The sequence below is a fragment of the Sus scrofa genome, chromosome 6, assembly GCF_054392235.1.
Source record: "Sus scrofa isolate SSC_HxYL_T2T_F1_AM1 chromosome 6, Sscrofa_HxYL_maternal_Yorkshire_Landrace_v2.0, whole genome shotgun sequence".
In the NCBI taxonomy this organism is placed as follows: Eukaryota; Metazoa; Chordata; class Mammalia; order Artiodactyla; family Suidae; genus Sus; species Sus scrofa.
This window is the reverse complement of record NC_139388.1, coordinates 156,657,863-156,673,078: the sequence shown is the minus strand read 5'-3', so window position 1 is coordinate 156,673,078 and position 15,216 is coordinate 156,657,863. Positions and strand designations below refer to the sequence as shown.

Here is a 15,216-nt window from a genome sequence, read left to right as displayed (position 1 = left end):
GCAGACACCTTCATTTTGGACTTCTGGCCTCTGGACCTGTGAGGTGATACATTACCGTTGCTGAAGCTACCCCATTGGTTGTACTTGGATACAGCTGTTCTAGCAAGGTAATACACTGGCTGACATCTATTCCCTAATTTCCTCATTTTTCCCTGAGCCCCTCTGCAACTTGAGTCAGTTCTGGAGGAAAGAAACAGAGAATTCTTTCTTCCTCTTTCACTTCCCCCTTCCCAACTCCTTCGATTCCTCCTCCCTCCTTATTTTCCTTCTTCCTCCTCTCTTCCTCCTTTTTTTCTTCCTTCTCTCCCTCTTAATCCTTAATGCCTAGAAGTCTAGACACAGCACTGGTGCAGTTGTTGCAATAATGATTGATCAAACTTTGCATCTTTTGGCCCTAAGGGAGGGTCAAAAAAAAAAAGCTTAAAAGATTAACCAATTTTAGAAGAACAAACTGGAACTTTCTAGAGAGGAAAAGATAAGAAGTAGTGAAATCCACATCCATGAAGATATTCAAACATAAGAAGGCTGAAGAAACTGCCTAGGGCTGGTTCTATGAGAATGTTGAGAACTAGCTTTGCTGTTTGGAATCTCCCAGGGATCGGCCTATTGATCAATATTTCGGAATGTTGGTGAGATAGAGCCTCATGGAACTGTCAACACTTGTGTGGGAGAGCAGGATATGTGTTTGGAGCAAAGGCTTGGTTCAAGGCGCCAATTGCTCTCCACCAGATAAGTCTTTGTCAGAGCTCAGCCTGCTTGTGAATTTGTCTGGAATTCATCCCCAGCAGCACCATCTGTCCATGCTTGTCCCACCATCTGACCATTTACCCTCCATCAGCCCCCCTCCCCAGGGCATCCCACCACCAGTAAGAGCCCACCCATTGTCCCACCTGGATAAACTGAGTCTGAGGAGAGACCAGGAGGTATAGAGAAGGACGAAGAGGGCAAACTTCCAAGGCGCTGGCATTCAGGGCCAAGATCTCGCCCACCACGCTTCATACAGAACCTGGGGAGAGAGCATGTGGCTGAGCCAGAGCCATATTGTGCCCCAGGCAGGCTGATGGCTCCACAAATAATATTGACGCCTTTTGTTTGGAAACTCTTTGTGGAGGCTTCCCATGTCCCAACAAGCCACGCTAAATGCTGGGCCTCCCCCAAGCCACTTTGCCTTTTGCACAGTGCCGTGGCCAACTGTGCAGGCAGATGAGGGGCCCTGAATGCTAATGAGGGAAACGGCTGGCATTCTGGAGGCACCACTCTGGGAACCCCGCCTTTGTTGCTAAGGAGCATTGGAACCAGACCCGAGAGGCTCTTACAGGAGGGAGGAGAGAGGAGAAGGGGAGCATTTGTTTTCAGAGCCACACAGCTCTACAGCCGGCTCCAAAGCTGGCCAATTTCTGATCCCAATTAGAATATCAAACCCCGTTATTGTTTCTCTTAATGATCTTGGGAAATTCCTCTGAAGAGTCAGGGAGCACTTAGCAAACTCTGTGGATGGTGTGATCTGCACAGTTGTGCTTCTGCTTGTGAGAGTCCTGAAAACACCCTTTATTCCTGGCCCCAGAAGCTGGTGATGAGTTGGGGGGGATTAGAAGAGGGCAAGATGCTGCTGGGTTTTCCAAATGCTCACATGGGGCTCTATTCTGCAGACATTTTCCAGGTGCCCATTCTGTCATGAATTTGGGCTCTGTGCTGGGGACAAAGACAAGAAACCCCTTGGCCCTGGCTTGGTGTGTCCACTAATTTGCCAGGGAGCCAGACCACACACACTAAAGGGACTTCCGTAAGTTATTTGTTCTAACTGTGACCTGCAAGGCACTACTGGACTGGAATTTGTACACTGAGTTCTGGTCCCAACTCAGGCCTTAGGCAAGTCCATTTACCATCAGGATCCTCAGTGTCTCATCTGTACAATGGGCATAGTAATACCAATCTGGTTTGGTTACAGTGAGAAGTAAGGGCAGGCGAGAGAATGAAGAAAAATGTGGAAGATGCTGTCTCTGCTTTTCAGGACCACACCATCAGTGGGCCAACTATTGACTTATAAAGTGTCTGTATCTGGAAAACCACTGCCTCCTTATGGAGCATGTCTGTGTGGCAGGTACAGTGTCAGGCGAACGGCACGCATTATCCCCTCCAATATGAATGACTCTACGGGGAGGTAGAGGATTGCTCAGGGTCACACATCTGGGAAAGAGTCTGCCCGGATGGTGAGACCCAGCCTCTGTTGTACCCAGTATTCTTTCCATCCTTAGAGGCCTAGATTTTCAGATAGTTGGGGCAGACACAGTTGACACCAAGTCCTTTCGAGGCGTCCTGGAGGTTAATCAGTCTGCTATACACAAACACCCATTAAAAAAGATTCTGCTAGAAAACCAGATTCCGTCTACCCAGTGTTTATTTGAGGTTCACAACAACGCAGTCAGAGGGAGCATATGAAATACCACTGACCTGGGAAAAAAGAAAGGTATCATATTTTCCATAAGTAAACCCTGGAGAAGTCCTATAGAGGCTATAAACATAGTCTGAAGCACAATGATCTCACGGCATTCTGCTGCTTGTGTCCAGTGGTTTGCCTCATTTAACCTCTGCTGTCACAGGGTCACCTAGATTTCTAAGCTGTTCTCTGTGATTAAAGTGGAGTTTTTATTTTTTTTAAATGCTTACTCAGAGTAAAGCTAATGAGTATTTATGTTAGCAAGTGCAAGTCATGCAAATACACCTCCTCATACAAACATACACCACACACATCCTGGGGTGAAGCTGTGGAGAACTCCAGACAGTAGATGATTCAAGAGCAATTGGCATTTGGCTCTAGAAGGCAGATATATCTCAAACTTTGTGCTGTAGTGGTAGACTTACCTCCCTAGGTCATTTCACACAGACCATTGTTCAAATTTCCTAAAGCTCTGTAGCTACTGCATACAAGCAACTGTCCAAATGGCATGGTTTCCAGTGTTTATAACACTCCCTTGAAAAGTACAATTACTCCTGTTTCACACATGAAGGAACTGAAGAAGCTCAGGGAGATCAAACATTTGCCAAAGCTGTCACCTACCAAGTGCCAGAGCTAGGATCTGGCTGGTTTTCTGCTGTGTTGAAGGATGGATGGTGGTGGTTAGTGGGGTGACTGTGGATCCAGATCTGGCCATGGTTACCCCACTTATAGAAGCATTCCCTCAGCCAGGGCTGCAGGAGTATAGGGTATGTGAAACCTACAGGGTCCCATGTATTTGAGGACAGCTTTCATGCCTCATTCTATGTCAATGGATTCACCTCCAGTTATGTATGTTGGTGGGTGGGTACTGAGGCTGTGTGCAGGAGCTCTATGAGATGTTGGACACAAAGGATGGGGCAAGGGAAAATCAGTGCCCTTCAGGGCCTTATGATTGAGTCCAGTAACTGACTTGATGTTCCTGCCAGAGGAAGCAAAGAAGATGTTACTTATTTCCAGAATCCTTTGTCCCAGGCATCTCTCTTGAAAACTTGTATCAAATATTCTGGGAAAATATCCCTGAAGACAGAATAACATTATCTAGTTTTGTATTGGAGAAAATATTGGACTTGTTCAGAAAATCTTAGTTAAAATTCTGCTTCTACTGATTAGTATTAAGATAATATATTTCTAATACTTTTCTTTTTCTTATAATATGGAAATCCTTCCTAGAATGGTGGCTAGAGGAAGGGCAGACTTACTTATCCAAAGAAGATATATTTAGATCTACTATGTGACAGGCATTTTTGGGAGTTGACAACATCTAGCTTCTTTTGAACAGTATGGAATTGCAGGGCTTGCAAAACCACGGTGTGATAAGAAATATAGAGAAAAATCATGGAATATTCATCATCAGCTTTAAAAGAATAGAAGGATGTTTTAAGAAACTGGGTTCTTGCCACCTCAGAACAGAAAAACCTGGTTTTCTCAGATCACTTTGAGCTGCTTATGAGCGAGCATCATAGCCAGAAACCAAGTCCAAGTTCAAAATGTCTACAATAGCTGCATCAGCCTCAGCTCTGACAGTGCCTCCACCACTGCACTCAGGCGGGGGTGGGGGGGTGGGGTGGGAAACACGTGTCTGGGTAAAAAGCGAGATAAAGGGAACATCTGTTCTCACAATATGGGCTTGTTATCATAGTTCCTTTAAGTACTGAAGCGCTGGCTCCAGAAGCATATTTTCTCCCGCACGGAATCTCCGCAAGGCTTGGTCGATTTTTCGAGGGCTCAGGGACAGGTTGTAAATGAGATTGTAGTTGTGAATAAGGCGTCTGGCCCGTTCCTTCTCCACGACTCCTGTCATTGAGTTGGGTGTGTGGGAGTTTTTAAAAGAGAGAAAACAAAAAATGAGGAAAATGCGTTAGCTAGAATGATTTCTGAGCAAAAACTAAAAGCTAGTATCTTGAAACATTAGACTTCTTAAAAACCAAGTGACACCCTAAAAAGATATTTACAGTCTTGGCTATGCATCACAGATGTCAGGAGAAATTTGAGGGTGATGTGGGAGAGAGGGGATTGGGGTCCAATAAAATCCATGGTAGATTGTAAAGTGATGTTAGCTTGTTCTTTGTAACTGTGAAATTTTAAAAGGCCAAATTTTGAAAATGGTGGGGTGCCTACTGAAAACAATTCCTAACTGCCCTGATTTATGTTTAGCTTTTTGAAGTATTCATATCTGTTCCTAAACATTCAGGATTGAAACAGCTCAATTTTTATACATTTCTGGAAAGGTATTTACTGTGATTACACAGCAAGCTGGAGGGCGTCAGTAAATACAGGTAACTTCTTGTGCCTTAGAGTCTAAATATGTGTAGTAGGGGTGGTGGTGCTTACCATCACAGGGTATATTTTCTGGTACCCATGTACCAATGCCAATGTGCTTTCTATCCTAAGGGTGAGTAAATTTTGATAGTTGCAGAGAGGAGTTTAAGTGTAAAACATGACATTGGCAAAAATCAATAACTTGTTCATAAGCCCCTAATTGTGAGTTTATAGATGTCAGATACTGTGCTTGGGAATATAGAGGATTTTGAGAAGTGGTCTGTGACCTAGGAAGATCCTCAAGATGATAAGAGATGCAGAAAATTAACTAGGGTTGAAGCAACAACAACAACATTAATTACTGATATTCATCTATAACATTTACCATGATTCAGGCAATCCTCCAAATATTTTACCAATATTAACTCATTTAATTCTCAAAACCACCCATTTTATGGAGGGAGAAGCTTAGGGAAAGATATGGGAAATCTTGGCCAAAGTTGTTCTCATCCATGCATTTAACCACCACACTGCATTTTAGAATGAGGGGGAAGAGATTGTTTTAAGTAGGGCTCAGATTGTTTCCTAAATATTTTCCTTTAATTGTGAAGATCTCTGCTACAGGTATCAACTCAAGCTTTTAAATATCTCTAATGGGGTGAAAGCTACATCTCTTTCATGCTGCTCTGTTACTCGCTTGTACTTGTGCAGCCGGCAATAATGATTGTGAAATTTTTTCTCAAAGAATCCAGACGGAGTGTTCCCCTGGTAACTTTGTAGAAAGCCAAGACCAGTCAGAGTTGGGCTCTAATGGATACCTGTCATCTCTGTTTAAGCTCTGTTTATGGGTAAATGGGCAAGGATGGCTGAGAGTGATGATCCCTTTTGAACTATTCTCTAATGAGCGTTCTAAACAGCAGACTACGGACAGCTGGAGTCCTAATGTGATTTATTCTATTCAGTTCTACTTGGTTCTGTGCTGTCCTGCCCCACCCCACCCTATCCAATCTACCGTTTTTTTTATTGCCCATTCTACTCAGATATGTTTATTGCCTATTCCTCCTTTTAGAATGTTGGTCCATTCCTCTGCAGAAATATCTTTCTTTGGGCTGGTCAGTCGTATCTTTGCAGTTTTCTGGATTGGCTGACTGCTCCTGACCTGGTCTAGGTTGGATCCCTCCAGACACTGCCTCATACTCTACCTCTAGAAATATAAGTCACAGACTCTGGAGTAAACATCCGTTTGAGGAAGGTGCTTAATCTTTTTGAGCCTCAGTTTCCTTGGCTCTAAAATGGGGATAATTGTATGAAAATTAATAAAATGGTAACTACTTAGCACAGTGCCCAGAACTACTGAGCACTCATTAATGAAGGTATTATTAAAGGATAGTGATGATAGGAGTTCCCGTCGTGGTGCAGTGGTTAACGAATCCAACTAGGAACCCTGAGGTTGCAGGTTCGATCCCTGGCCTTGCTCAGTGGGTTAAGGATCCGGCATTGCTGTGAGCTGTAGTGTAGGTTGCAGACGCGGCTCAGATCTGGTGTTGCTGTGGCTCTGGTGTAGGCCACCGGCAACAGCTCCAATTGGACCCTTAGCCTGGGAACCTACATATGCCATGGGCGTGGCCCTCAAAAACACAAAAGACAAAAAGAAAAGGATAGTGGTGATAGTTATATTATCAACACTATACATTATTTAATATATATAAGAATATATTTTAATTAGAAGAATTATTAAAAATACATATAATACAGATTATATTTTAGGCAAAAATTAGAAGTAATGTTAAAAAATACATCTAAGAATCACTGTTGGTAGATGTGGGGCCTTTTTCTATCTTCTAAGCTTATCACTAGTAGAAGATTCCCAGTGTCAGATGAAAATCCATTGACTGAAATTTGTTTCTGTATAATTTGCAGTCAATAGGAGATGTCCAGGACAGCTGCATAAAATAACCCTTACAATTCATCTTAGAGTTGGAAAGCCTGTCCTTATCCCACCAGAAACAAAATGAAAGAAATAAGAAGCACTTCTTTGCATCCGCTTCATTTTATAGTTTACAAAGAACTTTTAAATCTCATTGGATCCTTTCTCAAATCTGGGAAGTATGTTTTATTATTATCAGTCCTTTTTTTAGATGAGGAAACAGGTTTAAAGAATACAAGTGACTGACTTTCAGGGCCCAGCATTTGGTGAGGTCTGGACTTGAGTCTAAGTCATCTGGGTTGAAAACACATAAAGAAACAAACCAGCAAAGCAACACGCAAAATCTCATGCTCTTTCTGGTATGTCATGGGAGTTTGGTTTAGTGGGAAGCCCAATAGACCTGGGTTAGACTTATACCTCAACTTTCTACTGGCTGATATTTTATCGCTTTGAGTTTGGCTTGCTTCTCTGTAAATAAGGACATTAATCCCTTAGCCTGTGGTTGATGTGAGGAGTAAGTGATGCAGTGTATGTTAAGTCTGGTCCCATGCAGAAAATGTCCTTGAAGGTTTTCATTGCCTCCTTGAACTTGAAAGTATTTTCTATCTAGTCTTTGGTCCACTGGGAAAATTCCTAATCTACTAGTCACTCAAACATTGATCCCAACCACCCATCTTTCTTTGGAAAACATGACCAGTTATTCATAGTCATTCCTTACTCTTTCTCCTCAAGGATATTTTCTTGACAACCCCCATTAAATAATAAGAACAGAATAGGTTCCCAGAAACACTAATTTGATGATGGATGTTCTTCCTTCAGCCTGGATGAGGAACACCCTGGCCTACATATTTCTTTGCACATAATAAAGAGCACTGATTCATCAACAGGCAGAGTAGGGATCATCCGCTCAGTGTCTAGAGGGCTGTGGTGGTCTGCTAACAACTGTGGCTAATAAACCAACAAGATGACCTCAGTTAATCCTCTTTCCTCATTAAAGATAGTTACAGATGTTTCCAGATCTGACTGACATATTCCTTGGCTTTTGAGGAACTGATGAATTTCATAGAAACAGAGAAAACAGGCATAAACAGTGAAAAGACCATGAGAAAGGCATTTCAAATCTGCTGGAATCTGCCCCAAAGTCAACAAAACTCCATTTTCTTCCAGAACAGTTGAGAAGTCTGAGAAAAGTCCCAGTCTTAGGAAAGTCTCTTAGCAACTAAGTTTATGGTCCATCATTCATCATCAAAACTCAGCATTTGTTTCTTTAGAAACTTCTTTTCTATTTGAGTTTTCGTTTTGTTTTATTTGTAATCCCATCACCACTATAATAGTCTTGATATGTATACCTAGACCTATCTATTATTTCAGTAACCTTTTGATCTCTCTCCCCCACCCCAGTATCTTCCCTAAATTGTCCACTTCACCTTTCACTTCTCTGATTGAGACTTTGGTGAACACTGGATAAGAGACTTAAGCCTCATCCTAGCCCTCAGGATTCATGGCAGGGTCTCAACCTCACTATCTAATCCAACATGACCTCCAGTCCTGTCTTGCTCACTCTCTCCCCCATCATACTCGTTCCTACCATCTAGTCTTTGCAGAAGATGGTTTTGAACTCAGAATGCCCTACTCAGCTTGCAAAGTCTACCTCTCCTTCAGGTTCAGCTCAAGTTCTCTCTTCCAGGAAGCCCTCTCTGAGTACCCAGCCCACATTAGACAATGAGCTTCTTTTCATCATTTCTCTCTTTCCTTGGGATTCTTTAACTCAGTCGGTGTCTTTAATTATAATACTTTACTATATTCTGTCTTTAAATATTTTTTGTTTATTTTAGTAGGATTAAACTATTGGCAGTATCTGTGTCTTACCTAAAGGTTCCTTGAGGCCAGAGTCTGTGTCTCATCCTCTCTGGTTTCCCTCCTGGTGCAGCCTCCAGCACAGGGCTGGGCTCATTACAGATGTTTAATAAATAGTTTCTCATTCAGTTAGGTGAATTTTTCATCTACAATTTTAATTTTCCCCTCTTTGATACTGTTATTAGAAGTCCTCGGGTATCATGTAGTATTTATACTATACCTGGTCTAGAATTAATTGGCATTGGAAATTCAAAGCAAAATGAAACAAAAACACACAGAGAATAAAAAGGCATTGGTGGTGTTATATGATTACTTCTAGAAAGTACTAATATGTATACTAACTTTTTTGTACTGGAATGTAATTGATATGTAATATTGCATAAGTTTAAGCAATACAATGTGATGCTTCGATACATGTGTATGTTATGAAATGTTAACTACAATAAGGTTAGTTAACATATCCTTTTACTTCCCATAACTGCCCTTTTGTTGTTGTTGTTGTTTTTGTTATGGCGAGAACATAAAAGTTCTACTCTCATGGAAACTTTCAAATACACAATACAATATTGTTAATGAAAGTCACCACACTGTACATTAAATCCTTGGAACTTGCTAATCTTATAAATGAAAGTTTGTACCCTTTGAGCAACATTTACCCATTTCTCCTGGCAACCACCATTTCTATGTGTGCCATGTTTTTAGACTCCAAATATAATATTAATTTTTCATGAATTGTGGTATGTAACTACAACAATTTCTTTTTTTAAATTTTTTCAAATTTCCCCAATACATTATTTTTTTTTCTACTGTACAGCATGGTGACCCAGTTACACATACATTTATATATTCTTTTTTTCTTACATTATCATGCTCCATCATAAGTGATTAAACATAGTTCCCAGTGCTACACAGCAGGATCTCATTGCTAATCCACTCCAAAGGCAATAGTTTGTATCTATTAACCCCAAGATTCCAATTCACCCCACTCCCTCCCCCTCCCCCTTGGCAACCACAAGTCTGTTCTCCAAATCCATGATTTTCTTTTCTGTGGAAATGTTCATTTGTGCCATACATTAGATTCCAGATAAAAGTGATATCATATGGTATTTGTCTTTCTCTTTCTGACTACTTCATTCAGTATGAGAGTCTCTAGTTCTATCTATGTTGCTGCAAATGGCATGATTTTATTCTTTTTTATGGCTGAGTTGTATTCCATTATATATATATATATATATACCACTAAAATTAATCCAATCATTTGTCAATGGACATTTGGGTTGTTTCCATGTCTTGGCTATTGTAAATAGTGCTGCAAGGAACATGTGGGTGCCTGTGTCATTTTCAGTGTAAGTTTCAATGCCCAAGAGTGGGATTGCTGGGTCATATGGTAGTTCTACATTTAGTTTTTTAAGGTACCTCCATACTGTTCTCCATAGTGGTTGTACCAGCTTACATTCCCACCAACAGTGCAGGAGGGTTCCCTTTTCTCCACACCCTCTCCAGCATTTGTTATTTGTGGACTTATTAATGATGGTCATTCTGACTGGTGTGAGGTGGTATCTTGTGGTAGTTTTGATTTGCATTTCCCTGATAATCAGGGATGTTGAGCATTTTTTCATGTGCCTGTTGGCCATCTGTATATCTTCCTTGGAGAAATGTCTATTCAGGTCTTTTGCCATTTTTCCATTGGGTTGTTGGCTTTTTTGCTGTTGAGTTGTATAAGTTGTTTGTAAATTTTAGAGATTAAGCCCTTGTCAGTTGGATCATTTGAAACTATTTTCTCCCATTCTGTAAGTTGTCTTTTTGTTTTCTTTTTGGTTTCCTTTGCTGTGCAAAAGCTTGTCAGTTTGATTAGGTCCCACTGGTTTATTTTTGCTTTTTCTATTGCTTTTGGAGACTGACCTGAGAAAATATTTGTAAGGCTAATGTCAGAGAATGTTTTGCCTATGTTCTCTTCCAGGAGTTTGATGGTGTCTTGTCTTACATTTAAGTCTTTAAGCCATTTTGAGTTTATTTTCATGTATGATGTGAGGGTGTGTTCTAGTTTCATTGATTTGCATGCTGTTGTCCAGGTTTCCCAGCAATACTTCCTGAAAAGATTGTTTTTTTCCCACTTTATGTTTTTGCCTCCTTTGTCAAAGATTAATTAACCATAGGTGTCTGTGTTTATTTCTGGGTTCTCTCTTCTGTTCCATTGGTCTGTCTGTTTTAGTACCAATACCACACTGTTTTGATGACTGTGGCTTTGTAATAGTGCCTGAAGTCTGGGAGAGTTATGCCTCCTGCTTGGTTTTTGTTCCTCAGAATTGCTTTGGAAATTCTTGATCTTGTTCCACATAAATTTTTGGATTGTTTGTTCTAGTTCTGTGAAAAATGTCATGGGTAATTTGAGAGGGATTGCATTGAGTCTGTAGATTGATTTGGGCAGAATGGCCATTTTTATGATAATAATTTTTCCCACCCAGGAGCATGGAATATCTTTCTGTTTCTTTGAATCCTCTTTAATTTCCTTGATTAATGTTTCATAGTTTTCAGCATATAAGTCTTTTATCTCCTTGGTCAGGTGTATTCCGAGGTATTTGATTTTTTGGGGTGCAATTTTAAATGATATTATATTTTTGTATTCCTTTTCTAATATTTCATTGTTAGTATACAGAAATACAAATGATTTCTGAATGTTAATCTTATATCCTGCTACTTTGCTGAATTTGTTGATCAGTTTGAATAATTTTTGTGTTGAGTCCTTAGGGTTTTCTATGTATAGTATCAGGTAATCTGTATACAGTGACAGTTTTACCTCTTCTCTTCCTATTTGGATGTCTTTTATTTCTTTTGATTGTCTGATTGCTAGTGGGTAGGACTTCCAGTACTATGTTGAATAACAGTGGTGAGAGTGGACATCCTTGTCTTGACCAGATTTTACTGGGAATACTTTTAGCTTTTCTCCATTGAGTATTATATTTTCTGTGGGTTTGTCATAAATGGCTTTCATTATGTTAAGGTATGTTCCTTCTATTCCCACTTTGGTAAGAGTTTTTCTCATGAATGGATGATGGACTTTGTCAAATGCTTTTTCTGCATCCATTGAGATGATCATGTGGTTTTTGACTTTTTTTATGTTAATGTGGTGTATGATGTTGATTGATGTACCTATGTTGAACCATCCTTGTGAACCAAGAGCTGGTTCTTTGAAAAGGTAAACAAAATTGACAAACCTCTGGCTAGACTGACCAAGAAGAGGAGAGAAAAAACTCAAATAAACAAAGTAAGAAATGAAAACGGAGAAGTCACAATGGATACTACAGAAATACAAAGACCATGAGAGAATACCATGAACAATTGTGTGCTAACAAATTTGACAACCTAGAGGAAATGGACAATTTTCTAGAGACTTACATTCTGCCAAAACTGAATCAAGAAGAAATAGATCAACTGAACAGACTGATCACTTGAAATGAAATTGAATATGTCATAAAAACACTTCCTACAAATGAAAGTCCAGGACCAGATGGCTTCACAGGCGAATTCTACTAAACATACAAAGAGGAACTTATACCTATCCTCCTTAAACTTTTTCAAAAGGTTGAAGAAAAAGGAACACTCCTGAAGACATTCTATGATGCCACTATCACCCTAATTCCCAAACCAGACAAAGATACCACCAAAAAAGAAAACTATAGGCCAATATCTTTGATGAGTATAGATGCAAAAATTCTCAACAAAATTTTAGCCAACTGAACCCAACAACATATAAAAAAGATCATACACCACGACCAGGTGGGATTCATCCCAGGTGCACAAGGATGGTCCAATATACACAAATCAATCAACATCATAATACAGCAATTTCAATGCATGTGTTTTTGTATCTGCTCCCTCTATTCCATACCACAGGTATCTCACTGAGTTCTGGATTCCATTTTCTGTCATTTAGATATTGCAATATTAAGGATGTGGCATTGCAGTGAGCTGAGGCAAAGGTTGCAGACATGGCTCGGATCCCGTGTTGCTATGGCTATGGTGTAGGAGAGTGGCTACAGCTCCAATTAGACCCCTAGCCTGGGAACCTCCATATGCCCCGGGTGCAACCCTAGAAAAGACAAAAAAAAAAAAAAAAGATATTGCAATAGCACTCTTTATCCTTGCTCTGTTTTCAATTTCTCCTTCATTCTGCACATAGTCATCAAAGACCTTTCTGAACTACAACTTCACCAAACCACTCCCTGCTTAGAAATGTAAAGTGCTACTCACTATCTTTCAATAAATCCCAATTTATGGGTCTGTCCTTTAAGACCTTCCTAGATCTGATCCTATCCTATATTTTCACCTTATAATTTAATATTCTTCTTAATAGCGCTTATATTCTATTCAAGCCAAATTCCTTATGTTGAGCTTCATACATAATACTTGGTTAACTTGCAGCTTGGCCAGAAAAAGCCCTCTATTTCATTACTTTGTATACAAAGTGTACTTTATGTTTAATGACCAATTTCACACTAACATAACCTCCCTTGATCACCTCACTAGAAAGGTCTTCTTTTTTCTCTGAATGCCCACATAGCATCCCTTAATGGCATTTATCACCTTCTATTTTGGATTTAGTTATTTATGTACTTTCATTCATTTATTTGCTCTCTCAAAAAAAAAGGCTGAACAGAATCGTGCAAGGTGCCCAGGATAAAAAGGGAATATAGTCTGCTGGTAGAAAGTTATAAGTCTCAAATAGAAAAAATACATTATATCAAACATGATAATGGGCCTTAAAGAACTCTGAGAGGCCAGATAAAAGATTGGCCTAAATCTGTCTGGGGAAATTGTGGGTATGTCAGAGGAATGGACCTTTTGTTCCAACATAAGAGACGTTTAGGCATTAATTAGTGAGGTGGACAAAGCAGTAAGCTGGCGGGAGTAGGATAGGTAGAGGAGAGGCAGACAGTTTAGGTGGAGGGTATAGGGTTAGAAAAGGCACAGACACAGGAGAAAGCAAGGGATGTTTGAGGAAGGCAAGTTATTCCTTAGACAGAATAAGATATGCTGAGGGAATTACAGCTGAAGAGAGACTAGTCAGGTGGACAGGGACCAGCTTTTGCCTTGCTGAAGAGTTTAGAGTTCAGTCTGTTAGCAGGCATGCTAAAGATTTTGATCAGGGAAAAGACTGGACTGTGGGTTAGACTCAGAGAAACTGTAAGCAACTGATGAGGATTCATGTCTGATTCATCCTTGTGTTTCCTGATTGTTCTCAGCACAGCACCAGGAACACAGCTTATATACAAATTGTATTTGTTAAGGAGTAAGAGAAAGAGAGGTTTCAGACTAAAACACAAATGGGTGTATGAGCAATAAGTGGCACACTTCACCTGTATTACTCAGATCACACAGGTAGAGGGCATTTTCTAGCCTCCTGAACCTGTCGCTCCATATCTCACATTCTCCAGATGCATTTTTCATCACTGGACTCACAAAAGGCTGTGAGACTGGCCTGATCTTCACAGCGCTCAGGAGATCTTTGGGAGCTGATGTCTCAGCAGAAGGGTTTTCTGGCTGCAAATCCTCTTCTGGAGTTTTCTACCAAAACAACACAAACATCTCACTGGCAACACATCCACCACCCAGAGTTCCCCCAGGCTCTTGCCAATGATGAAGTTGCACAGCTAGCAAGATTTATTGCAGGTCTGGCTTCATAAAGCTGGAGGATGAGTTTAAAGTTCTCAGTGCCATAGGACCGTATCTGCTAGGTCTTACTGGATATAGACTATGTTATTATTTTTCTTTAGGAGAAGCGTGAAATCATGACTTTTATTCAGTTTGCATTTCTGATTTACACAAAACAAAGGTTTTTGTAAGTGCTTTAAACTTCTCATAATGTTGTACTCTGTTTTATACTAAAGGCATCTACAGGAAATGCTTATAATTTCTTGGTGGGAAAATCTAAATCATGAATGTGAGATTCTTGGCAAAAATGATTGAAACAAAAGTGATATTATCTTGGGCTTGTGGGCCCATTGTAGTGAATCATAAAGCACCTCTAACTAGAGCTCCGTCTGGGTTTTTTTTTTTTTTTTTTTTTTTTTTTTGTCTTTTTGGGACTACACCTGCAGCATATGGAGGTTCCCAGGCTAGGGGTCTAATCTGAGCTGTAGCTGCCAGCCTACGCCACAGCCACAGCAACGCGGGATCCAAGCCACGTCTGCGACCTACACCACAGCTCACGGCAACGATGGATCCTTAACCCACTGAGTGAGGCCAAGAATCAATCCTGCATCCTCATGGACGCCAGTCAGATTCATTTCCACTGAGCCACGACAGAAACGCCTGTTGTATTCATTTTAGCAAAGGAAGCTGAGAGCCGGAGTGTGGACGTGATTTACTAAGATCATGTAGTGAGTGGTAGACACAAACCAAAACAAGGATGTAGAGGTTAATGTCTAGCACATCTTTGTACCCTGACCCTATGTTAGGTACAAAATAGAGACCTTTTAGAATAAATAGACAAATGAATCTCAGCAGAGTCGTGTCAGACCTTCTGTCACCTGCTATGTAGAGATAGCAGGCATCCCAGTCCTCTTGTCTAGCAATTGCCTGTCCCGTTGATCCATATGACTGTAGAGAGAACCACCACATATCTAAGTACATAGGGTAGGACTGGGCATCTAGTGCAAACTGGCCAATAAACACA

At 40.4% G+C, this 15,216-nt stretch overlaps 1 protein-coding gene across 18 annotated transcripts in view; it reads right to left on the bottom strand.

Moving 5' to 3' along the window:
* Nucleotides 1-2,380: 2,380 nt before the first annotated feature.
* Nucleotides 2,381-15,216, bottom strand: part of C6H1orf87 (chromosome 6 C1orf87 homolog) — a 118,491-nt gene continuing 105,655 nt past the window's right edge. For 12 of the 18 annotated variants that reach the window (XM_084964892.1, XM_084964885.1, XM_084964886.1 and 9 more), the window contains 2 exons: nt 13,898-14,105; nt 2,381-4,291 (listed from right to left, as the gene is read on the bottom strand). In XM_084964892.1, the coding sequence (XP_084821018.1) occupies nt 4,131-4,291; nt 13,898-14,105 (369 nt within the window). In that variant the 3' untranslated portion in view covers nt 2,381-4,130. The remainder of the gene's footprint in view (nt 4,292-13,897; nt 14,106-15,216) is intronic. The other 6 variants (XM_084964895.1, XM_084964894.1, XM_084964899.1 and 3 more) reach the window with 1 other exon arrangement.